This window comes from Somniosus microcephalus, chromosome 4 (assembly GCF_052327205.1).
Source record: "Somniosus microcephalus isolate GS21.2 chromosome 4, FLI_Smic_1.0, whole genome shotgun sequence".
NCBI classification, from domain to species: Eukaryota; Metazoa; Chordata; class Chondrichthyes; order Squaliformes; family Somniosidae; genus Somniosus; species Somniosus microcephalus.
In genome coordinates, this window is record NC_140990.1 from 52,807,312 (window position 1) to 52,832,847 (window position 25,536).

The 25,536-nt window shown below is 47.6% G+C and overlaps 1 protein-coding gene across 1 annotated transcript in view; it reads left to right on the forward strand.

Moving 5' to 3' along the window:
- LOC147118879 (uncharacterized) overlaps window positions 1-25,536 on the forward strand; it is a 112,869-nt gene that overhangs the window by 72,429 nt on the left and 14,904 nt on the right. Inside the window, 1 exon segment of the mRNA XM_085983988.1 lies at window positions 18,256-18,439. Within this exon segment, the coding sequence (XP_085840114.1) occupies window positions 18,256-18,439 (184 nt within the window).

Genomic DNA, 25,536 nt, shown 5'->3' on the forward strand with positions numbered 1-25,536 from the left:
ATATGACATCGAGTACAAAGGAACTAAACAGCATGGGAATGCTGATGGTTTGTCACGCCTACCGTTGCCGATGGTGGAAGAAGAACTGGCAGTGGATCCAGTGGAGTTATTCCACTCGACTATAGTCGAATGTCTCCCTGTGATGAATGCAAACATAGAAAAGGAAACACGAAATGACCCGACACTCTCCTGGGTCTATGATTTAACGGTGAAGGGATGGCCAGCACATGGTGAACCACTGCTGCCAGCATTCTCGCCGAGAAGAGAACAGCTGTCAGTGTGCAGAGGAACCTTGATGTGTGGATCCAGAGTAGTAATTCCACCCAAATTGAAGGATAGAGTGCTCAATGAGCTTCATGAGGGTCATCTGGGAGGGGTAAAAATGAAGAACTTAGCCAGAGCGTTTGTGTGGTGGCCGGGAATCGATAGAGAAATCGAAGAGATGACCAAGAGCTGTACAGGATGCCAGAAGGTCCAAAACGCCCCACCACAAGCCCCTCTACATCCATGGGAGTGGCCCTCATCTCCATGGCAAAGGGTGCACATTGATTTTGCTGGTCCCTTTATGGACTCGATGTTTTTAATTGCGGTGGATGCACATTCAAAGTGGCCAGAGGTAATAAAAATGTCCTCAACCACCACAGAAAAAACTGTCAGTCTTACGAACCATATTCGCCAGGAATGGGCTGCCTGAACAGATTTGCTCTGACAATGGACCACAGTTTGTGTCCGAAGAGTTCCAGAGGTTCTTAAAGAACAATGGTGTTAAGCATTACACATCCGCCCCATATCATCCAGCCACTAATGGATTGGCCGAGAGGTTTGTTCAAACATTCAAGAAGGCTATCAAGGCAATGTGTAATGAAGATATACCCCTACAACACAAGGTGGATAACTTCTTGTTTGCCTACCGGAATGCGACACATGCGGTTACCAACCAAACTCCAGCCATGATGTTCTTCAATCGAAGACTATGATGCCACTTGGATTTGGTTAAGCCAAACGTCAGAAGAGATGTGGAGAACAGGCAGTTTCAGAATATGAATGAAAGGCCGACCAGGAGTTTTAAGATAGGTCAACCAGTTTTGGCCCGGGACTACCGCACAGAGAAATGGCAGCCAGGAACGATCTGTACATGGCAAGGACCTCTAATGTATACCATGGATGTTGGAGAGAGCATTGTAAGATGCCATGCTGACCAGATTCTAGAGTCACTGGAAAACGTCAACTCCACACCACGATCTGATACACCTGGCGATGAAACCGAAGTACCAATTGCATCTACCGCAGAATCGGTGATATTGGAAGCAGACGAACCAAACAACGACATTGATCCCGACTCAACCTTGCCAGAAGAACCTGATATCCCAAAGAGGCGTTATCCAGACAGAATCAGGAAGCCTCCTCAAAGACTGAACTTATAATTGCTTAACTTCAACCAATGTATCTAGCAACCGTAATTGTAATTGTAATTAGTTATTATTTAGTTGTTAAATGAATGTTATGTACTGTTTATCTAAAAGGGGAGGAATTGTTGTGTATGTACCTTTAAGGGAATAACTGGTCTCAGACTGCAGTACCGGCAGTGACCACCCCTGTATAAAAGGCCCTAGCAGGCTTCTGTCATTTCAGTTTCCAGGTTGTCTCCATTCAGTAAAGACTTGTTATAATCAACTCCTGCAGTCCGTGTCTCAATTATACACGGACATAATAGTAACAGTCACTGTACCTTTGCTTTCTTATATTGCCGTCTGGCTCCGTGACCATTCCTGTATACGTTCGACGACAATTCCGTCTTTTCCTTCTTCGGGAGCTAGTTTTTGACTAATGTAGTGGCGCTTCGTAATTTCCAAACATGCAGCCACTGAGCCTTGAGGCTTTAGCAACGAGTAGACGCGTGTTGAAATAAAACGTTCCAAACCATAACTTTGTCTTTAAACTGTTTACTGTAACACCTTACAAACAGAATTACAAAGCAAAACACGTTTAAATGAACACGGTCAAAAACAGTATTGCTCCAGCCCGCAAAGCTTCTGCCTCCTCCAGCCTCATGGTGCTTTTTCTGTAAAATGGCTGGATACCATGTGACAAGCTTAAGGACTGTACCATTGTAGCAAGAATAAAGGGGGCATCTCAGACTATACTATTGGAACAAGAAAATAGGGGGTTTCTCAATACAATAAGTCAGCCAGGTAAATTAACTGTATTATACTATTTAACCAATATTTTAAAGTATTTTCTTTCTTAAACTTTCATGACTCTTACATACAGGATAGAAATTCAGAACAGACAATTCTAGTTTCTATGGAACATTCTTTCCTCTCTTGTTCCCCCAAAGCTGTAAATCCCCATCCCACACACTTTCCCTCCTCCCTGTGCTGAAATCCAAACCCATCGCACCATCTCCAACATTTCTTTCCTCCACTCCCAGTTTTCCCCCTCTCTCTACTCTGGTTGGGTTCAGTTCTCCACCCGCTGTGTGCAGAGTGAGAATAAAATGAATGAGTCAATGATTGTCTCTCCTGGTCACTGGGACCCTGAAGCCCCGCCCACTTTTTTCCTGTACAAAGATGGCCGTGCATGCGCCCTGCTGCAGGTGGAACCGGTCCGTCTTTCCTCTACCAAGATGGTGGCACGTAACCCGGGCCTATCACCAAGAAAAAGCCTCACCGCTGCCGTCCGGTGGAACACAGACCGGGCCGCTGGATCTCATTCTGGCCTGAGGCCGTTCTCCAACTTTATAAACCCTGTAGCGTGGCCTACCCGCAGTTTATTAATCACCCGACCCCGCTCCCGCTGACCTGCAGCTCCGCCCGGCGAATGCGCAGAGCATGTCCCGCGCCTGTGCGCTGGGCTTCTGACTTCCTCCCCAGAAAACCTGAAAGAGGAATCTGATTGTCCCCATCACTCATTCTTAAAGGGACAGCACCCTGTGTCTGGGCAGCTGCCGTTAAAGGCACAGACACAGCTTCACCCTTCTCTATTATAAATAAAAACAGGAAATACTCAGCAGGTCAGGCAGCATCTGTGGAGAGATGAGAAGTCACACAACACCAGGTTATAGTCCAACAGCTTTATTTGAAATCACAAGCTTTTGGAGCGCTGCTCCTTCATCAGGTGAAGTGAAGAGATGCATAGAGGCACAGCATATATAGTCAGAGAACACTGCCAGATGATTACAGGTAATCTTTCTAACTGCCCTTTATCACACCTCGGCAGAGAGATAATCACAGAAATCAAAGGTGTGAATGGTGTCCAAACAGTCAGGTCAGTCAGTCCAACACCGGCATTTCCACACCTGTGGAAAGAGAATCAGCGTTAATAGATAGATCTTCCCTAACCAACTTCTTAGACTTTTTTGAAAGAGATGACATCCCGAATTAAATGGGGCGTATCCCAAATTAAATGGTGTAGTGTACCTGGACATCCAAAAGGCCTTTGACAAAGTATAGCATGAGAGACTTCTTTACAAACTAAGGTCTGTAGGTTTCAAGGTGAAACATGCATATTGATTAATTACTGTCGAGGTGAAGCTGGGTTGCAAAGGGAGGATACTGAGTGGGTTACCCCAGGGGTCCATGCTGGGAATCCCTCCTGGTCTTGGTCTACAAAGGTGACCTGGAAACATAATCATAATATAAAGCAGTTACATTTGGAGATGACACCAAGCTAGGAAAGAATGTGAATTCAGATGAGGCAAGTAAGATCTTATAAAGGGAGCTTTCAAAGAATGACCATTGGCAGATGAAACTCAATATAGAAAAAGGCAAGATACTGCTTATTATGGAAAAATAGGAATGGGTGGGATAGAACTTGTCAAGCGGGAAGTAGAGACAAACCTTAGAGTGTTAGATGAGTCACCACTCATCATTCCTAAAAGATGTGGCCCATTAATAAACAAATGAAATAGCATGCTGGGTCATATTGTCAAATCAGTTCAGTTCAAATACCTAGAGCTAATGCCGAAGCTGCCCTGGTCATATTGCACTTGGTATGCTGCATATAGTCCTAGTCACCGTGATATTATGGGAGCCATCCAGGTCTTACTGGCAATACAGAAGAAAGCAACAAGCCCTGATCCATGGTGTTAAAGGGAAGAGTTATGATGTACAACTTGATCAGCAAGTCCTCTTCTTCAACCTCAAGAAGACAAGTCTTAGAAGCAACATTAATAGAGGTATATAACATAGAAACATAGAAGATAGGAGCAGGAGTAGGCCATTCGGCACCTCGAGCCTGCTCCGCCATTCAATGAGATCATGGCTGATCATCCAAACTCAGTATCCTGTCCCTGCCTTCTCCCCATATCCCTTGATCCCTTTAGCCTTAAGAAATATATCTAACTCCTTCTTGAATATATTTAATGAATTGGCCTCAACTGCCTTCTGTGGTAGAGAATTCCACAGGTTCACCACTCTCTGGGTGAAGAAATTCCTCCTCATCTCTGTCCTAAATGGCTTACCCCTTATCCTTAGACTGTGACCCTTGGCTCTGGACTCCCCCGCCATCGGGACCATCCTTCCTGCATCTAGTCTGTCTAGTCCTGTTAGAATTTTATAAGTTTCAATGAGATCCCCTCTCATTCTTCTAAACTCCAGCGAGCATAAGCCCAATCAACCCAATCTCTCCTCGTACGTCATTCCTGCCATCCCAGGTATCAGTCTGGTAAATCTTCGCTGCACTCCCTCCATGGCAAGAACATCCTTCCTCAGATAAGGCGACCAAAACTGCACACAATACTCAAGGTGTGGTCTCACCAAGGCCCTGTACAACTGCAGCAAGACATCCTTGTTCCTGTACTCGAACCTTCTCACTATGAAGGCCAACATACCATTTGCATTCTTAACCGCCTGCTGCACCTGCATGCTTACCTTCAGCGACTGGTGCACAAAGACACCCAGGTCTCGTTTCACTTCCCCTTCTCCCAATCTATTGCCCATCAGATAATAATCTGCCTTCCTGTTTTTGCCACCAAAGTGGATAACCTCGCATTTATCCACATTATACTGCATCTGCCATGCATCTGCCCAATCACCCAACCTGTCCAAATCATACTGGAGTTTCTCGGCATCCTCCTCACAGCACACTCGCCCACCCAGCTTTGTGTCGTCTGCAAACTTGGAGATATTACATCTAGTTCCCTCGTCTAGATCATTAATATATATTGTGAATAGCTGGGGTCCTAGGACCGATCCCTGCGATACCCCACTAGTCATTGCCTGCCACTCGGAAAAAGAGCCGTTTATTTCAACTCTTTGCTTCCTGTCTGCCAACCAGTTCTCTATCCAAGTCAGTACCTTGCCCCCAATCCCATGTGCCTTAACTTTACATGCTAATCTCTTATGAGGGACCTTATCGAATGCCTTCTGAAAGTCCAAATACACCACATCCACTGGTTCTCCCTTATCTATTCTACCAGTTACATCCGCAAAAAATTCCAGTAGATTAGTTAAGCATGATTTACCTTTTGTTAATCCATGTTGACTTTGTCACTTGCCTGGATAGAGAAAGTAAATCTGGAACAATACTTTCAGATACATCTGGGCAGCAGGACATGAGGGCACAGGGTTCATGGGTGTGAAGAGCAAATTTAGGATAGACGGCAGGAAATCTTTCTTTACTCAGAGGGTGATCAACAGCTGGAATGGGTTGGCAGCAGGGTGGTTTATGCCAGGACACTGGAGTAATTCAGAAACAGATGCTGCAATGGAAAGATGGTAATGTTGGTATTCTAGAAGGAGATTAAATGGGCTGAAGGGCCATCTTCATCCAAACCTATCCTGTGATCTTGTACAAATAAATTTTAGACTATTCCACCAGGAATTGTAAAAGATAAACTACTGTTTGCTTTAAATGCCAATAAGTCAGGCATCTTCTTAAAGCTGCTAATAGCCAATGTGTACCATTTGTCTAAATATAAGAACATTATAGCAAACGATTTTATGGTTTTCACAGAAAGAAATGGATGAATTGCAGAATTCAGCCTCGAAAACTCTGGTAACATTCCCAGAATCCCATGTAGTAAAATGGAATTTGCCTTGTTCAGTCGCCAGTAGTCAGTGGTCCTGTGGGTGTTCCCTCATCCTTCTAGCAACATTACATTTGGTTATTAGTCACCCACAGGGCCACGATATCTGTAGCCAAAATTCCCATGTCGTCACATCATTGCCAATCACTCTCACAGCTTGCTGTTTGAAATCCTCATAACCTCGGGTTTAGTTTCCAGACACTTTACAAGGCTGTTTTATGTTGTGTCAGCAAACATGAAGGGTTGTATTTAGTTTATTTTATATTTGATGTTAACATGATCATTGAACTGCTTTATGCACCTGTTCCCATTAAAAAAAAGCAAGTGTGACTTTATCCACAAAATATGGTGCAGCATCACTGATTAAATTATCTGCATTGCTTTGTGGAGGAAGGTTCCCTTCCTGTCATTGTATGTCCCAAAAGAGCAGGGAGGTTCTGCTAAAACTGTATACAACACTAGTTAGGACACAGCTAGAGTACTGAGTACAGTTCTGGTCACCACATTACACGAAGATGTGATTGCACTCGAGAGGGTACAAAGGAGATTCACGAGGATGTTGCCAGGACTGGAGAATTTTAGCTTTGAGGAAAGATTGGATAGGCTGCGGTTGTTTTCTTTAGAACAGAGGAGGCTGAGAGGAGATTTAATTGAGGTGTACAACATTATGAGGGTCCTAGATACAGTGGATAGGAAGGACGTATTCCTCTTAGCAGAAAGTTCAATAAACAGGGGGCATAGATTTAAAGTAATTGGTAGAAGGATTAGAGGGGAGGGGAGTTGTTTTCACCCAGAGGGTGGTGGGGGTCTGGAACTCACTGCCTGAAAGGGTGGTCGAGGCAGGAACCCTCATCACATTTAAAAGGTATTCCGATATGCACTTGAGGTGCTGTAACCTACAAGGCTACGGACCAAGAGCTGGACAGTGGGATTAGGCTGGGTAGCTCATTTTCGGCCGACACAGACACAATGGGCCGAATGGGCTCCTTCTGTGCCGTAACTTTCTATGATTCCGATGATTCTATTAACGTTTCAGGTCGATTAACTTTCGTCAGAACTGGAAAAAGTTAGAGATGTAACAGGTTTTATGAAATTACAGAGGCAGGGAAAGGGGGAGGGGAGGAAAGAACAAAACAGAAGGTCTGCGATAGGATGGAAGACAGGAGAGATTAAATGACAAAATGGATGTTGGTGCAAGGCAAAAGGAGATGGTAAAGGGACAAGTGAAGAAACACAAGATGGGTCTAGAGGAAGTGTGAATGGGAATATCAGAATCATCAGCAACAACTGCCATCAGAAAAAATGGGGGCAGAGGTTGTGATCTGAAATTGTTGAACTCAATGTTGAGTCTGGAAGGCTGTAGAGTTCCTGATAGAAAGATGAGGTGTTGTTCCTCGAGCTTAGGTTGAGCTTCATTGGAACAGTGTAGGAGGCAGAGGACGGAGAGTTCACCGTTATAGTGGGGTGGAGAATTAACCCTTCTCTATGTTGTGTGTTTTTTGGGTAAAGGTAGAGTGCCTCTGCTTGCCTGTGAGAGTGAGGTCATTTTTTAAAGAGACAGTGTGTGGGAAGCGATTCACTCAGTCATGCACCAATGTTTGCACATTGATGGACCAGCCGGTTCACACTGGTGATAGACCTTTTAAATGTCTGGACTGTGAGAAGAGCTTCAAAAGCAAAAACAATCTGCAGACACACCAACACACTCACACAGGGGAGAGGCTGTTCACCTGCTCTGTGTGTGGGAAATAAATTACTTATTCATCCAACCTGCTGACACACCCGCGAGTTCACATGTGACGGCAGGGGTTGGAAGCTGCTGTTATTGCTGCTCTTAATCAAATCTCGGACTGAACCGTGTTCATTCTGACAGTTCAGGTATGTTTCTGCTGATATTAATAACCCCTATAACTGGGCTGCAGTTTAATATTCTGGGTATATATCAAATTAATCAAAGGGTGAAGGGTAAGGTAAAAATTCTGCTGATTGTGTTTGTCTTCAATGGAGTTTATTTTTACTTTTTCCAAACACTTCGGCCTAGAAATTCAGTTGGGCGCGGCAGCCGTTAGCGCCTTAGGAGGAGTAGATTTCGAGCACTAGGCGCTTAGCGGCTGGGCGCAGCGCGATCTGCGCCTCGCCCCAACTTCAGTACACATTTAGCGCCGGCGCAAAGTCTTAGCGCGCGCCCTGCTGCGCGCGCACATCATGACGTCATTTGCTAGCGCAACGCCTTTTGTGCGCCCCGAACCAGAACTTCACTCGCGCCGGCCCATTGTGCACCGGGCGGCCCGAGCGACTGTGAAGTGGAACTGTACACAGCCCAGCCGGGCCGCGGGGAGCGCAAATTAAAGGGCACTTACCCAGCAGTATAAAGGCCAGCCATTTTGCAGCATTCACTCTTGTGCAACGGTTTTTTGGACAGAGATCAAGGAGGAGAGTTTACTGGTTTGGACCAACACTTGGACAGGTATTTTTGGCTCAGGCCAGAGCTTACCAATTATCTTTGCCTTCATTCAGAGCTCAGTGTTTGCCAGCATATAATGGGGGCTGCATTGGGTGGCAACGCTGAATTTCAGCCTTATGCCAGAAGGGCTGACAGACGCCGTGAGAGAGTGGCAGCCCTGGCTAGACGCAGAGGGGGCAACAGGCATCACCAACTGAGGCCTTACCCACGCAGGGTATACCGCCAGCAGACCTCCTATCTGACCATGTCTGCCGCGATGTGTGTTAGGAGGCTGCGATTCCGAAGGGAGGTGGTTGCAGACATCTGCCGGCTGCTTCAGAGAGATCTGCAGCCACAGCTGATGCACAGGACGTCTCTGTCGGTGGCAGTGAATTGACGGTGGCTCTCAACTTCTATGCCTCCGGCTCCTTCCAATCCGCTACTGGGGACATCGCTAACATCTCCCAGTTCGCCGTGCATTGCTGCATCCACCAGGTGACCGAAGCCCTTTTCAGAAGGAGACATCAATTCATCTCCTTCCCCATGACCCTGGACAAGCAGCAGCAGCGTGCAGTGGGATTTGCAAGAATAGCGGGCTTCCCCATGGTGCAGGGCGCCATTGACTGCACGCATGTGGCTTTGCGGGCACCTCTTGAGCATGCCGAGGATTACCGCAACCGGAAGGGCTACCATTCCCTCAATGTACAGCTGGTGTGTGACCACAGGCAGCGCATCCTAGCTGTCAATGCCCGCTTTCCAGACAGCAGCCACGATGCCTTTATCCTGCGACAGACAACTGTGGCTGACATGTTCCAGGCACAGCCTCCCCCAAGAGGATGGCTTATCGGGGACAAAGGCTATCCTTTGTGTACCTGGCTCATGACCCCGCTCCGCGCGCCCACGACCCCTGCTGAAGAGGCATACAATGAGAGCCATCAAGCGATGAGGAACCTCATAGAACAAACAATCGGCGTGCTCAAGCAACAGTTCCGCTGTCTCGATCGCTCCGGGGGAGCCCTCCAGTATTCGCAGGATCGAGTCTCCCAATTCGTCGTCGTTTGCTGCATGCTGCACAACCTGGCTATCCGCAGGACTCAGGCACTGCCACCTCACGTTGGACCACCACCTCAGGAGGAGGAGCAGGAGGAGCATGAGGACGACGAGGACGAGGAGTACCAGCCCAGGAGGGAGGCACAAGGTCCAAGGGCCGCCGTCGGCGGCTTATTGAACGTCACTTCTAGGCCCCCTGTCAGGGAATGGCTTGTGCCAATGATAGAACATGATTGTAGCCGCTCCGCAAGCCCTCAGCCGGTTAAGGCAACAAACACTTCAAAGATCAAACATGGACAATGTGAATAAATAAAATGGTTTATTGTACAAATTCTGGGCCCTTCCCACATGAAAACCAAAAACAGACGAAACCCCCAAAAAACACTCAAACACATTACTCGCTCCCACAACCTGGAGAGGATTAACAAAATAGGGCAACTAAAATGGCCGTCATTCTCGGCCTTCGTCAAAAACAAACATCACATCATCGGCCTTCAAAAAACAAACATCCAATTCTCGGCCTCAAGAAACAAACACAAATGGCCACACATTCGACTATTTGGCCCGCTAGGGCGATGCCTTGGCCATCTTTGGGTGGCCCCTGCCCGCCCTGCTGCTCCGCCTCAAAGTAAGGCCATTGGCTGCTGCAAGGCTGGGGGCAGGCTCCTGAGGGGCACATGTCGTGACGGCAGATGCCCTTGGGGGTCGGCCTAGTCGAGGTCTGGCCGTCGAGCAGGCGGCTGTTGATTGCTGCAGCTGTGGCTGGCCAGCATCAGTCACTGCAGCAGCTCCTGGCAGCTCCACTGGGGGAGTGGCAGTGGTGGCTGGAGGAATGGCGGCAAGCTGGCGGATGGCAGGCGCTCGCTGGTCGCCTGAGACACTGGCACTCGCCCGGGCCAGCACTGCAGCGTGCGCACCAATCTGCCGAGGGACAGACTGCTGTGCTGCTGCAGCGCGCTGGGTGCCCTGGCGATGCCTGGCTGACACAGCGAGTGTGGCAGCAGTGAGTGCCCGTGTTGACCTGTTCACTGACCGCATCAGAGCAGCCAGTGACTGGACGGCACCACTGATCACCTGGCCAGTCGCTGACAGAGCTGCCCCGAATTCCGCCCGACTCGCTGCCTGATCTGGTGGCCTCTGAGGGCTCGAACTCGGCCACACTCCGAGAGAGGGAATCGATGGACTCAGGCAACCGTGCCACTGCCACCATGAGCTCCGTGTGCCGGCGCTCCGAGTCCACGGACAAGTCTTCGAGGCATTCCATCTCCTCGGCGAAGAGCATCTCCTGACTGGAGGCTGGACTCTCCCTCTGGGGAGAAGGCCGCCGAGCTGGCCGACCCTTCCTGCGTTGCTGGAGGCCACTGGGCCCAGCAATTGGACTCCCCTCCGATGCTTCCCCCCTCTGGGGAGAAGGCCGCCGAGCTTCCACCCCCCTCCCGCCTTTCTGCAGCCCGCAGGTCCCAGGAGCTCCCCTCCCCTTCGACACTTCCGCCACGCTGCCCTCCAGGGAAGACGTGTCCCCTACATTGGCCTGGGTGGCCGCGGCTGAGGGTTCCCCTGATGGGCCGCCTTCCTCTTGCTCCTCCTCCTGCTCCTCTTCGGAGGGTCTGTCACTGGCAAGTTCAGGGACCTCCTCTTCACCATCTGAAAGCAGGAAGGCACAAGAGTAGCTTTAGAGTGAGGAGAGGGCGTCAGTGCGGGATGCATGAGTTGAGGCATTCAGCGCATTGGTCGGACAGTGGCAAAGGATGTAGATCTGATGCGCAAGTGGGACGAGAGAGGTGCAAAAGGTGATGTCCTTACTATTGCTGCCCAGAACAGGGTCAGCATCTCCACATGCAACGGGCCCAATCACCCGGCCACCCATGAGGCGCTCCACGTGATGTTGCAGGTCGGTGAGTGGCTGGATATGGGGTCGGCCTCCCCCGGTCGCAGTCCGGCTCTTGCGATTATTCGCCAGCTTGGCCTGCAAGAGAAAGGACGGCCTCTAAGTACAGTGTGTCGCCGTGATCTTGTGTGCACTGCCTCCCATGGTGGAATAGCCTGGCCAGTGTGTCACCATGATCTGGTGTGCACTGCCTCCCATGGCGGAATAGCCTGGCCAGTGTGTCGCCATGATCTGGTGTGCAATGCCTCCCATGGTGGAATAGCTTGGCCAGTGTGTTAAGTGCAGAATGTGCAATTGATGCTCATGCCTGTCCCATAGCTGCTGGATGAAGGCTGGCCATTAGAGCTTTCAGGTCCCTTTGCCCATAATGTGAGGCGCACATGCAAGGATGAGGAGGTCACTGCAAAGGGTACTCACCCTGACAATGCGTGTGAGGTCATTTAACTTTTTGCGGCATTGGGCACCGCTACTGGGGATGTCGCTGTTGGCTGACAGCTTGGTGGCGACATGCCTCCAGGCTCTCCTGTAGACGCGGACCGTCACCTTCTTGCCATTGTCCGGGTACAAAACATGGCGCCTCTTCTCCACAGCAGCAAGCAGCACACTCAGATCACGCTCTGAGAAGCGCTGCGCACGTTCACGGGCCTTCTCCATGTCTTCAGGCGCTATTTGGGTCCAGCAGCAGTGTTCAGGCCTAGCTGGAGGGCTCCACTGTCCAGGGCATGGCAGCAGACACAGTCGACCCTTCCCCCTTAAGAGCTGGCCGGCGCCAGGGTGTCTGCTGTCAATCACGAGATGTCCGCACCTGCGCTGCGCCCGGCCTCGGCGCTATCGATCACCACCTCCGGCTTAGTGCCCAAAGAGAGGCATCCAGCAGCAGTTTTAGCGCTCGCCCGAACTCCTAGGGTGAAGCTAATGAATATCGGAGAAGTGGCATCGATTTGGCGGCGGCCGCAAACTTTAGCGGACGCCCCACTTTAGCGCCCCAAAAGTGGCGTCAATGAATTTCTAGGCCTCCACGTTTTAAAGGGTTTTCTTCAAATACTGACAATTGTATTGATTTCTTTGTGGGTTCAATGACGAAACATTTATGAAAGAGAATGTCTTTTAATCTAAAGTCTGTTCAACTCTTTATACAGCATTTACAGGAGACATCATGCTAGTGATGCATCTAGAACAAAACTGAAACGAAACTAAACTGCCTTGCTTGTCTCAGTCACATGCCCTCTGCTGGTCAGGCACAAGCAATCAATACATGCAAACATGCTGATAAGGCATCATAATCAAACAGGCAAATACCATCTCTATTTGCTGATATCATTACATCTCCTTTTCTTAAAACAAAAGTATTTTACTTTTAACTAACAACATGTTTTCTTTGTATTAATCTGCATTTTAACTGTAACACTTAATGAACTTACATTATCATTATCATGATCAAGGTTTTTTAACCTTGCTTTGTGTGTTCACATGAAATATGTCAATACACTAGAACTTGAAGAAAGAATAAGATAACATTACTTCCTTCTATAACAATAGTCCTTAAATTTGCTCAATGAGTCTCTCAGGAGGCTTCACGTGTCTTGAGGATTTTCTGATTGATTGTCCTTGAATCTGAGTTGTTGCCTCAGATGATTGGTTCTCAGCTGTGTGATCAGGTTGTTCAACAGTATCAGCCTCTTGACCTGCTGTGGCTGGTCCCATGAGAAGATCTCGACGATTTCTTCTCAGAACAGCACCCTCATCTGTCTGAATGGTGTATAATCTTGGTTGAACTTCACTCAGGACAGTTCCCTTCTGAGTCCATGTGTTTGCTTTGTCTTTCAACCTTACTTGGTCACCAGTGTGGAGTTCAGGTAGGTTTTGTGTTCCTCTGTCATAGTAGTACTTTTGCTTTTCTTTCTGTTGTTCTTTGAACTTCCTCACTTTCTCCCCCTCTTTTGTTTTCAGGAGGTTCTCCGGGATGGGTAGGTTTGACCTTAGCCAACGTCCCATCAGGAGTTGGGCTGGTGACTTACCACACTCGAGCGGCATTGTGCGGTATACAAGCATGCTCTGGTAGAAGTCAGTTCCACTGTCTTTTGCCTTGTACATCAGTCTTTTCACTGTGTTTGCGGGCTCTCCTGGGTCAACAGCTCTGGACAACGTGTCTGCTGTATACATCAGCTTACCCGGTGTGTACGCAACATTCAGTTCATCATAGACTGTCTCTCCTTCGCTTTCCACAACGAGGACTCTCTTTACCAGGTTCAGTCTCTCACAGGCTTTTAAACCTAGTATGGCCTGCACATCCTTTGGCACCACGATTAATGCTAGCGTGTGCTCTCTGTCCTTGTGTGTCACTTTGACAATGCATCTCCCTTTCACTGGTATATCAGTACCTGAGTATCCTGTCACTTTCACTTTTATTCCATGTATCTTTGGTCTGGGTCTAATTTTCTTAAAATCAGTCTCTGATATCACATTAACTTGTGCTCCAGCATCCAATTTAAATGGAATGTGTGTGTCATTCACTTTTAGTGTCAACATCCAGTCTCTTTTTCCTTTTTTGTTTTCAGACACAACATCTACATAGAACTCCTCTATGTCGCTTTCATCTACTGCATGGACCTTGCTTTGCTGCATTTGGTTCTTACAGCAACGGGCATAATGGTTGTTTTTGTTGCAACTATTGCATGTTTTACCATATGCTGGACACTTTCTTGGTGGGTGCTGTGTACCGCATCGAATACATGACTTTCGATTGTCCCTTTCATTTTCGTTTGCTGGCCATGCCTCTTTTTTCACATTGGCGCTCTTTTTGTTAAACGGTTTGTGTCCGTTCTTACTCACTGCATGCACGTTGCAGCTACTGTCACTGAACAGCTCCTTTGCCTGCAACTTCACAGTCTCTGTAGCCCTACACAGTGCTATGGCTTTTCCCAGGTCTAGATCTTGCTCTCTTAGCAGTCTTTCCCTTAGACCATTATCTGGAATACCACACAGCAGTCTGTCTTTTATCAGCGAGTCTGTCAGTCCCCCAAATTCACACAATTTGCTTCGGTTTCTTAGTTCAGTCACATACTGATCAATAGTCTCTCCCGTTTTCTGTACACATGTGAAAAATCTGTGCCTCTCAAATGTCACGTTACGTTTAGGTATGCAGTAGGCTTCAAACTGTTCCATTATTTTATCTAGCTTCATTTTGTCTCCATCAGCAGCGAATGTGAAGTTATTATACACCTCCAGCGCTTCATCACCCACGACATGTAAGAACAGTGACGCTTTCATTTTATTACCTTTCTCGTCAGCTCCGATTGCTGATAAATACAACCCCAAACGTTGTTTGAACCTCCTCCAATTTTCAGCCACATTACCTGTCAACTGAAGCGTCGCCGGTGGGTGTAAACCTTCCATTTTTTCACTTCGTTAGCTATTCTCCAATGGTAAGCAACGATGTTCTCTTTTGGCTTGCTAATTTGTGGAGAGCTGATTTAACTTCAGATTTTTTCTCTTCATCTCTTTCAATCACTTCTGACACCATGTATTGATTTCTTTGTGGGTTCAATGACGAGACATTTATGAAAGAGAATGTCTTTTAATCTAAAGTCTGTTCAACTCTTTATACAGCATTTACAGGAGACATCATGCTAGTGATGCATCTAGAACGAAACTGAAACTAAACTAAACTGCCTTGCTTGTCTCGGTCACATGCCCTCTGCTGGTCAGGCACAAGCAATCAATACATGCAAACATGCTGATAAGGCATCATAATCAAACAGGCAAATACCATCTCTATTTGCTGGTATCATTACAACAATGACCACAATGCAGCTACTATCAGACTCACCGATAAATGGAAAGTTTCTCCTTCTCCACGGTTTCGAACCCTGACATAATTTTAAAGACCTCTAACAGGTCTCCTCTTAGTCTTCTCTTTACCAGAGTAAAGAGCCCCAGCTTGCTCAATCTTGTTTGCTAGTTGCATCCTCTCTGGTGACACCTTTGTAAATCTATTCTGCACTTTCTTCAGTGCTTCAATATCCTTTGTTATATGGAGACCAGAACTGCCCACAGTACTTCAAGTGTGGTCTAACCAAGCTTCTATATAAATCTAACATTACCTCCCTGCATTTGTATTATATTCCTCTAGAAATGAACCACAGTATTTTCTTTCCACGCTTTATGGCCTTATCAACTTGTGTTACTACTTTTAGCAATTTATGTGTGTGTACTTCCAGATTTCTTTGCTACTTTACTCCATTTAGTTTCTTACCTTCTTAGGAATAGGTGGCCTCCTTATTCCTCCCACCAAAATGAACCACCTCCCATTTCACTATATTGAATTTCATTTCCCATTTATCTGAACAGTCTGCAAGCCTGTTTATGTATTCCTGTATTTCTGTGCAGTCAAAATTATTAGCTATATATCACCCAATTTGGCGTCATCAGCAAAATGCGATAATGTACCTCCAATTTCTGAGTGCAGTTTATGGTAAACAGATATTTACAATGGGGGCTTTGCATAGTGGGGAGATTACCCAGAATCCCCCGCGTGGCAGAATGTGCCCCATCAATGACCACAGGAGCTCAGTGCGCAGGCGCAGGACTGGGCGGTGCTCTGAGCATGCGCAGTGCCAGTGGAGGCTTTGGGCTGATGAAGAAGAGACGCTTCCGGCAGGCGGTAGGAGATTGTGGGCTCGGGGAGGAATTGGGGCCGCGGGTGGGCTGGGAAGCTTCAAAACACCCGGTGTAGGCCTCAGGCCCCGAATAAGAGCCCACAGGCCCCGTGTTTGCCCCGCGGTGACAAGCCCGGGTCAGCGGGGTCACTGGCCACCATTTTTGACAGGGCGGGGTCACGGCGCATGCGCAGTCATCTTGTTACCGGAACAGAGAGTGGGCGGGGCTTCAGGGTCCCAGTGACCAGGAGAGACAATCATTGACTCATTGATTTTATTCTCACTCTGCACACAGCGGGTGTAGAACTGAACCAAACCAGAGTATAGGGAGGGGGAAAACTGGGAGTGGAGGAAAGAAATGTTGGAGATGGTGCGATGGGTTTGGATTTCAGCACAGGGAGGAGGGAGAGTGTGTGGGACGGGGATTTACAGCTTTGGGGTTAAAATGTTTTATTTAGTCATATTTCTAGATTTGCCATTTTCTGCCCACAGGGCAATCACAGTGCACTGACCAACACCTCAGCTTGTCAGAATAGGGCAGGTGGAACCGAGCCAGAGGCAGCTCTGGGACTTCATCTTCTGAGCATTGGGTTGGGAAACAAGAATTCCATTGTTTATTGGGCCCTGGCGAGCACTGCCCTCCCTCCCACAATTTTAATATTTTGATGCATCTGTCTATTTATATACTAGGAATCTTTTAATTGCTTTCACAGCAAAATGCATTTATTACTAAACCTTCACAGAAGGCAACTGTGGTAACAATTGAATAAAACTCAGAGAGTTGTCGGGATCTGGAACGCTGTACCTGAAAAGGTCATGAGCTGATTCCATCAATGATTTTAAAAGGGAGCTGGGCGGGTACTTGAGGATGAGGATCTTACAGGGTTACGGACAACAAGCAGGGATGTGGGACTAAGCACGAGTGCTCATTCTAAGAGCCAGCACAGGCCCGATGGGCCGAATGGCCTCCTTCATGCTGTACCTTTCCATGATTCTATGAAAACTAACAGAACCAAACAAAGAAATGATCTTCCTTGGTTATCGATCATTTCACTAAATTTCAACAGAGAACTCTATACACCAACAACAATTTACATTTATAAAGAATTTTAAAACATCTCAAGGCACTTCTCAGTAACACAGTCAGACAATAATCGACACACATACTTTGTTTGTGGTCCAGTGCACTGACACAAAGTTCCTTCACAACTGTAACAATTTTATTGCGGTTGCTATGAAGGCTGCGCTCACTCTGCTCGTACACCTGGTCTCCAAAGGAGGCAAAACAGGACTAATGCTGCCGAGCTGAGCTCTTTTTGATCAGAAAATATCAACTGTTTCGCCTCGTCAGGAAATGCACAGAAGAGGCAGCAGTGCTCATTGGCTGCCTAGGAAAGTCCTATTTAGATTAAACCCCTTCACCCAGAGAGTGCTGAGAATGTGGAACTTACTGCCACAGGGAGTAGTTGAGGCGAAGAGCATGAATGTATATAAGGGGAAGCTGGATAAACACATGGGAGAAAGGAATAGAAGGAGATGCTGATAGGGTGAGATGAAGAGAGATGGGAAGAGGCTTGTGTGGAGCATAAACACTGCATGGACCAGTTGGGCCGAATGGCCTGTTTCTGTGTTCTACAATCTGGGTAATTCTATGTAATAAGAAAGGAAAGAATGTTCCATAGAAACTAGAATTATCTTCTGCATTTTAATCCTGAACTTACAGTGATGCCTTTTGTAAACTGCTTTTACAGGGAATATCATCGGCCTTTGAATGTGGAAGGAGAAATGTTTGCCTGTTCTGTCTGTGGGAAAAGATTTCAAACATCAGTGTGACTGGAAAAGCACCGAGACACCCACACCCGAGTGAGAGTGTTCCAGTGCACTGACTGTGGAAAGAGCTTTAACCAGTTACACAGCCTGAAAAAACATTGCACCATTCACAGCGGGGAGAAACCGTACATGTGGTCTGTGTGTTGATGAGGCTTCAACTGATCATCCAACCTGGAGAGAGACAAGGACACCCGCACCACAGAGAAACCCTGGAAATGTGGGGACTGTGAGAAGGGATTCAATTACCCATCCCAGCTGGAAATTCATCGACGCAGTCACACCGGGGAGAGGCCTTTTACCTGCTCTGTGTGTGGGAAGGGATTCACTCAGTCATCTGACCTTTCGACACACCAGCAAGTTCACACCGGGGAGAGGCCATTCACCTGTTCCGTGTGTGGGAAGGGATTCACTCAGTCATCCAACCTGCTGAGACACCAGCGAGTTCACACTGGGGAGAGGCCGTTCACCTGCTCCGTGTGTGGGAACGGATTCACTCAGTCATCCCACCTGCTGACACATCAGCGAGTTCACACTGAGGAGAGGCCGTTCACCTGCTCCGTGTGTGGGAAAGTATTCACTCAGTCATCCGAACTTTTGACACACCAGTGAGTTCACACCAAGGAAAAGATGTTCACCTGTTCCGTGTGTGGGAAGAGATTCACTCAGTCATCCGACCTTTTGAAACACCAGCGAGTTCGCACCGGGGAGAGGCCGTTCACCTGTTCAGTGTGTGGGAAGGGATTCACTCAGTCGTGCCACCTGCGGACACACCAGCGAGTTCACACTGGGGAGCGGCCGTTCATCTGCTCTGTGTGTGGGAAGGGATTCACTCAGCACTCCAGCCTGTGGACACACCAGCGAGTACACACTGGGGAGAGGCCGTTCATCTGCTCCGTGTGTGGGAAGGGATTCACTCAGTCATCCAACCTGCTGGCACACCAGCAAGTTCACATATGACTACAGGGGTTGGATTCTGCTGTTGTTGCTGCTGTTAATATAAGAACATAAGAAACAGGAGCAGGAGTGGGCCAATCGGCTCCTCGAGCCTGCTCCGCCATTCAATAAGATCATGACTGATCCAATCTAGGCCTCAACACCACTTTCCCGCTCTCCCCACACCCCTTCATTCCCTTGTAGTTCAACTATGTGTCAATCTCTGCCTTGAATATATTCAATGACTCCGCCTCCACAGCGCTCTGGGGTAGAGAATTCTAAAGATTCACGACCCTCTGAGAGAAGAAATTCCTCCTAATCTCCATCTTAACTGGGTGACCCCTTATTCTGAAACTATGCTCCCTAGTTCTAGATACCCCCACCAGGGGAAACATCCTCTTAGCATCCACCCTGTCAATCCCCCTCAGAATCTTATATTTTTCAATAAGATCACCTCTCATTCTGCTAAACCCCAATGAGTATAGGCCCAACCTGCACAACCTTTTGTCATACGTCAACCCCTTCATCCCAGGAATCACCCTAGTGAACCTTCTCTGCACTGCCTCCAGGTGCGGTCTCACCAGTGCCCTGTAAAGTTGAATCAAAACTCCTCTACATTTATACTCCATTCCCCTTGCAATAAAGGCCAACATTCCATTAGCCTTCCTAATGACTTGCTGTACCTGCATGCTAACTTTGTGTCTCATGTACTCGGACCCCCAGATCCCTTTGTACCGCAGCATTTTGTAGTCTCACTCCATTTAAATAATAATTTGCTTTTTCATTTTTCCTTCCAAAGTGGATAACCTCACATTTTTCCACATTATACTCCATCTGCCAAATGTTTGCCCACTCACTTAACCTCTCTATACCCCTTTGCAGACTCTGTGTCCTCCTCACAACTTGCTAACCCACCTATCTTTGTATCATCAGCAAATCTGGCTACATTACACTCGGTCCCTTCATCCAAGTCAGTAATATAGATTGTAAATAGTTGAGGCCCCAGCACTGATCCCTGTGGCACCCCACTAGTTACTGATTGCCAACCGGAAAATGACCCATTTATCTCTGTTTTCTGTTAGTTAGCCAATCCCCTATTCCTGCCAATATATTACCCCCAACCCCATGCGCTCTTAACTTGTGCAGTAACCTTTTATGTGGCACCTTATCGATTGCCTTCTGGAAATCCAAATACACCACATCTACTGATTCCCCTTTATCCACCCTGTTACATCCTCAAAGAACTCTAGCAAATTTGTCAAACAAGATTTCCCTTTCATAAAACCATGTTGACTCTGTTTAATTGCCTTATGATTTTCTAAATGTCCTGCAATTACCTCCTTAATAATGGATTCCAGCATTTTCCCAATGACAGATGTTAGGCTAACTGGCCTATAGTTTCCTGCTTTCTGTCTCCCTCCTTTCTTCAATAGTGGCGTTACATTTGCGGTTTTACAATCTGCTGGCACCTCTCCAGATTCTAGGGAATTTTGTTAGACTACAACCAACGCATCCACTATCTCTGCAGCCACTTCTTTTAAGACCTTAGGATGCAGGCCATCAGGTCCAGGGGACTTGTCGGCCTTTAGCCCCATTAGTTTGCCTAGTACTTATTCTCTAGTGATAGAGATTGTTTTAAGTTCCTCCCTCCCTATAACCCCTTGATTATCTATTATTATTGGGATGCTTTTAATGTCTTCCACCATGAAGGCCGATCCAAAATAATTGTTTAGAATCTCTGCCTTTTCTCTATTTCCCATTATTAATTCCCTAGTCTCATCCTCTAAGGGACCAACGTTTACTTTAGCTACTCTCTTCCTTTATATATACCTGTAGAAGCTCTTACTGTCTGTTTTTATATTATTTGCTACTTTACTCTCATACTCTATCTTCTCCTTCTTTATAATTTTTTTAGGCATCCTTTGCTGGTTTCTAAAAATGTCCCAATCCTAGAGTTATACAGCACAGAAAGAGGCCCTTTGGCCCATCGCGTCCGTGCCAGCCATCAGGCCCTGTCTATTCTAATCCCATTTTCCAGCACTTGGTCCGTAGCCTTGTATGCTATGGCATTTCAAGTGCTCATCCAAATGCTTCTTGAATGTTGTAAGGGTTCCTGCCTCTACCACCCTTTCAGGCAGTGAGTTCCAGATTCCAACCACCCTCTGGGTGAAAAAGTTCTTCCTCAAATCCCCTCTAAACCTCCTGCCCCTTACCTTGAATCTATGCCCCCTTGTTATTGACCCCACCACTAAGGGAAAAAGTTCCTTTCTATCTACCCTATCTATGCCCCTCATAATTTTGTACACCTCAATCAGGTCCCCCCTCAGCCTTCTCTGCCCCAAGGAAAACAACCCCAGCCTGTCCAGTCTTTCTTCATAGCTGAAGCGCTCCACCCCAGGTAACATCCTGGTGAATCTCCTCTGCACCCTCTCCAAAGCAATCACATCCTTCCTATAGTGTGGTGACCAGAACTGCACACAGTATTCCAGCTGTGCCCTAACCAGCGTTTTGTACAGCTCCATCATAACCTCCCTGCTCTTATATTCTATGCCTCAGCTAATGAAGGCAAGTATCCCATATGCCTTTTTAACCACCTTATCCACCTGTTCTGCCATCTTCAGGGATCTATGTACATGCACACCAAGGTCCCTCTGATCCTCTGTCTTTCCTAGGGTCTTACCATTCATTGTGTATTCCCTTGCCTTGTTAGTCCCTCCAAAATGCATCACCTCACACTTTTCAGGGTTAAATTCCATTTGCCACTGTTCCGCCCATCTGACCAACCCATCTATATCGTCCTGCAGACTGGGGCTACCCTCCTCACTATTTACCACCCCACCAATTTTCGTGTCATCTGCGAACTTACTGATCATACCTTTTACATTCACATCTAAATCATTAATGTAGACCACAAACAGCAAGGGACCCAGCACCAATCCCTGCGGTACCCCACTGGACACAGGCTTCCAGTCACAAAAGCAACCTTCCACCATCACCCTCTGCCTTCTGCCACTAAGCCAGTTTTGGATCCAATGTGCCAAGGCACCCTGGATCCCATGGGCTCTTACCTTCTTGACCAGTCTCCTATGCGGGACTTTATCGAAAGCCTTACTGAAATCCATGTATACCACATCCACTGCACTACCCTCATCCACACACCTAATCACCCCCTCGAAAAATTCAATCAAATTAGTCAGACATGATCTTCCCTTGACAAAGCCATGCTGACTATCCCTGATTAATCCTTGCCTCTCCAAGTGGAGACTAATTCTGTCCCTCAGAATTTTTTCCAATAATTTCCCTACCACTGATATTAGGCTCACTGGCCTGTAATTCCCTGGTTTATCCCTACTACCCTTCTTGAATAATGGTACTACGTTAGCTGTTCTCCAGTCCTCTGGCACATCCCCTGTGGCCAGAGTGGTACTGAAAATTTGTGTCAGAGCCCCTGCAATCTCTTCCTTTGCCTCACACAGCAGCCTGGGATACATCTCGTCCGGGCCTGGGGATTTATCCACTTTTAAGCCTGCTAAAACCGCCAGTACCTCCTCCCTCTCGATGCTAATATGTTCAAGTATATCACAGTCCCCCTGCCCGATTTCTATGTCTACATCGTCCTTCTCCATAGTGAACACAGATGCAAAAAATTCATTTAAAACCCCACCTACATCTTCTGGCTCCACACACAGATTGCCACTTTGGTCCCTAATGGGCCCTACTCTTTCCCTGGTTATCCTCTTGCCCTTAATATACTTATAATAAAAGGATCCATCCGTATGTCTGTCTGTATGTCTGTCTGTATGTCTGTCTGTCCGCTATACAGTCAAAAGTTACAGAGCGTATCTACACATATTTTATATCAAAAGAAAGCTTATCATTAGGGGAGTCTCATAGGCATATTTACTTTTTGGTCAGACAAAAATTGTTCGGACAGTATACAAAAAACGTTCAGAAATCCACTCATTAGCGGTTGACCAATCCTACCGCTCATTAGCGTTGAGTGGCGTGATGGTTGACCAATCCTACGGGGTGGGCGGGGCCTAATCATTCAAACTGCCGTTTGTGCGGGAGCTGAGCAGCGGCCATTAAACACCTGCCGGGCCTCAAGCTAAAAAAATGGTAATGGAGGTGAGGAAATTGTTGATTCATGAGTATTGACACATTAACCACTGGAGGCAATGCCAGAAACGACGCAGATGGGGATTAAATGATATGAAATATAGATTTCCAGCAAAAAAAAGTTGCTTTTAAAAGAAAAAAAAATCCATTTGCAAAGGGGACTCGGGCTTTCCCCCACTCGGCGGTGGATAAGCTGCCTGCAGGCCTCAGGCCTCAAAGCCTCGGCCTCTCCTTCCCAGCCACGCCCGAGCTAGGCACTGCCCGTCCCGCTGGGCCCGCCCCGCAGTCACCGCCATCTTGGTAAAGGGGGCGGGACGGAGCCAAGCGTAGCCGCCGCCGCCATCTTGGTAAAGGCTGGCAGGGTGGAGCAGAGCCATCATCACCATCTTGGTACAGGCTGGCGGGGCTGGGCGGAGCCATCGTCGCCATCTTGGTAAAGGCTGGCGGGGAAGGAACTCGGGCTTTCCCCCCCTCGACTAGGCTGCAGGCAAGCCGCTGTGACAGTCCGGAGCGGGAGCCGCCGCGCACGGCCTTCCCCGCAGCGTCAACTGCGTGGCCCGAGAGCCTGACCGAAAGTGAGCAGGGCTCCGGGTCACCAAGGCCCCACACCTCCCTTTCCCGCTCCCCCCACACTCCCCTTTCCCCCTCCCCCCACACACCCCTTTCCCCCACACCCCCCTTTCCCCCCACCCCCCCTTTCCTCCCTCACAACCCCCTTTCCTCCCCCCACCGCCTTTCCTCCCCCCACCCCCCTTTCCCCCCACACACACCCCTTTCCCCTCCACACACCACCTTTCCCCCTACACCCCTTTCCCCCATCCCCCTTTCCCCCCCACACCCCCCTTCCCCCCCACACACACCCCTTTCCCCCCACACACCACCTTTCCCCCCCAACACCCCTTTCCCCCACCCACCCATTTCCCCCACCCACCCCTTTCCCCCACCCCTTTCCCCTCTCCTTCCCTCTCTCTCTCCTTCCATCTCTCTCTCTCTGCCTCCCCCTCTCTCTTTCCCCCCAGTCTCTCTCTCTCCCCCATCTCTCTCTCTCTTCCCCCCAGTCTCTCTCTCTCTCTTCCCCTCTCTCTCTCTCTCTCTCTCCTTCCCACACAGACAGACAGACAAACTCATTTATATATATAAAAATTATTTCTACTTTTTTTATAACAACATGCCCTCAAAAAACCCTTGGCACCGCCGGGCACTCCAGCTAGTATACTTATAAAACACCTTAGGATTTTCCTTTATTTTGCTCGCTAATGTTATTTCATGGCCCCTCCTCGCTCTCCTAATTTATTTTTTAAGTATCCCCCTGCACTTTTTATACTCCTCTAGGGCTTCCTCTGTCTTTAGTCCTTTGTATCTGCCAAAAGCCCTCCTTTTTTTCCTAATCCATTCTCGTATATCCCTTGACATCCAAGGTTCCCTGGGCTTGTTGGTCCCACCCTTGACCTTTACGGGAACATGTTGCCATTGTACTCTCTCAATTTCCTTCCTGAAAGACTCCCATTGCTCTGATGTGGATTTTCCTACAAGTAGCTGAACCCAGTCCACTTTGGCCAGATCCTGCCTTATCATATTACCTAATCCTCTGGCCTACCACTAATCTTCACAACATTGTATGCCTTTTCTTTCAATTTGATACCATCCTTAACTTTCTTAGTGGTGCATCCTTCTCGTAGAGCCTTTCTTTCTCACTGGAATATACTTTTGCTGAGATTTATGAAATATCTCCTTAAATGTCTGCCACTGCTGATCTACTGTATTACCCTTTAATCTATTTTCCCAGTCCACTTTAGCCAACTCTGTCCTCATACCCTTGTAATTGCCTTTATTTAAGTTCAGGACACTAGTTTCAGACCCAAGTTTCTCACCCTCAAACTGAATTTGAAATTCTACATCCAGGCCTGAACCGTGTTCATTCTGACAGTTGGGGTTTGTTTCTGCTGATCTTAAACTCCAGGAACTAGGCTGGAGTTTAATATTCTGGATAGATGTCAAATAAATCAGCTTTGTGTTAAACACTTTGTAGGTGTTCTTCTTTCCCACCTGAGTGTTTAGCATCACCTGGCTGGAGCTCAGAAAGGACAATCTGGGGGAGGATTGTACGGCGGAACAGAACTTCAGCCTGGACACAGTCCTTCAGGGCCACACTGAGAGGGGCAAACGGCACTTTGGTCTCTATCGTCTTCTTGGGTGAATTTCTCACGTGTGTTCAGGATAATTTTCTGCAACAATATGTCCTAGAACCAACAAGGGGGCAGGCCATATTAGATTTAGGAATGTACCAGATTTAGTGAACAGCCTCACGGTGAGTGAACATTTATCTAACAGCGATCATAACATGATCGAGTTCCACATTATGTTTGAAAGGGAGAAATGCGAAACAGCTACTAAGATTCTAGTGTTAGTTCAGGGCAAATTCAACAGGATGAGACAGAGATTGTCCACAGTAAACTGGGGAAATCTGTTAATGGGTAAAACAACAGATGATCAGAGGGAGATGTTCAAAAAATAATTTACGGTGATACAGAAGCAGCTTCTACCCCCGAGGGGCAAGAGCTCTACTTACCTAAAACCCCAGCCATGG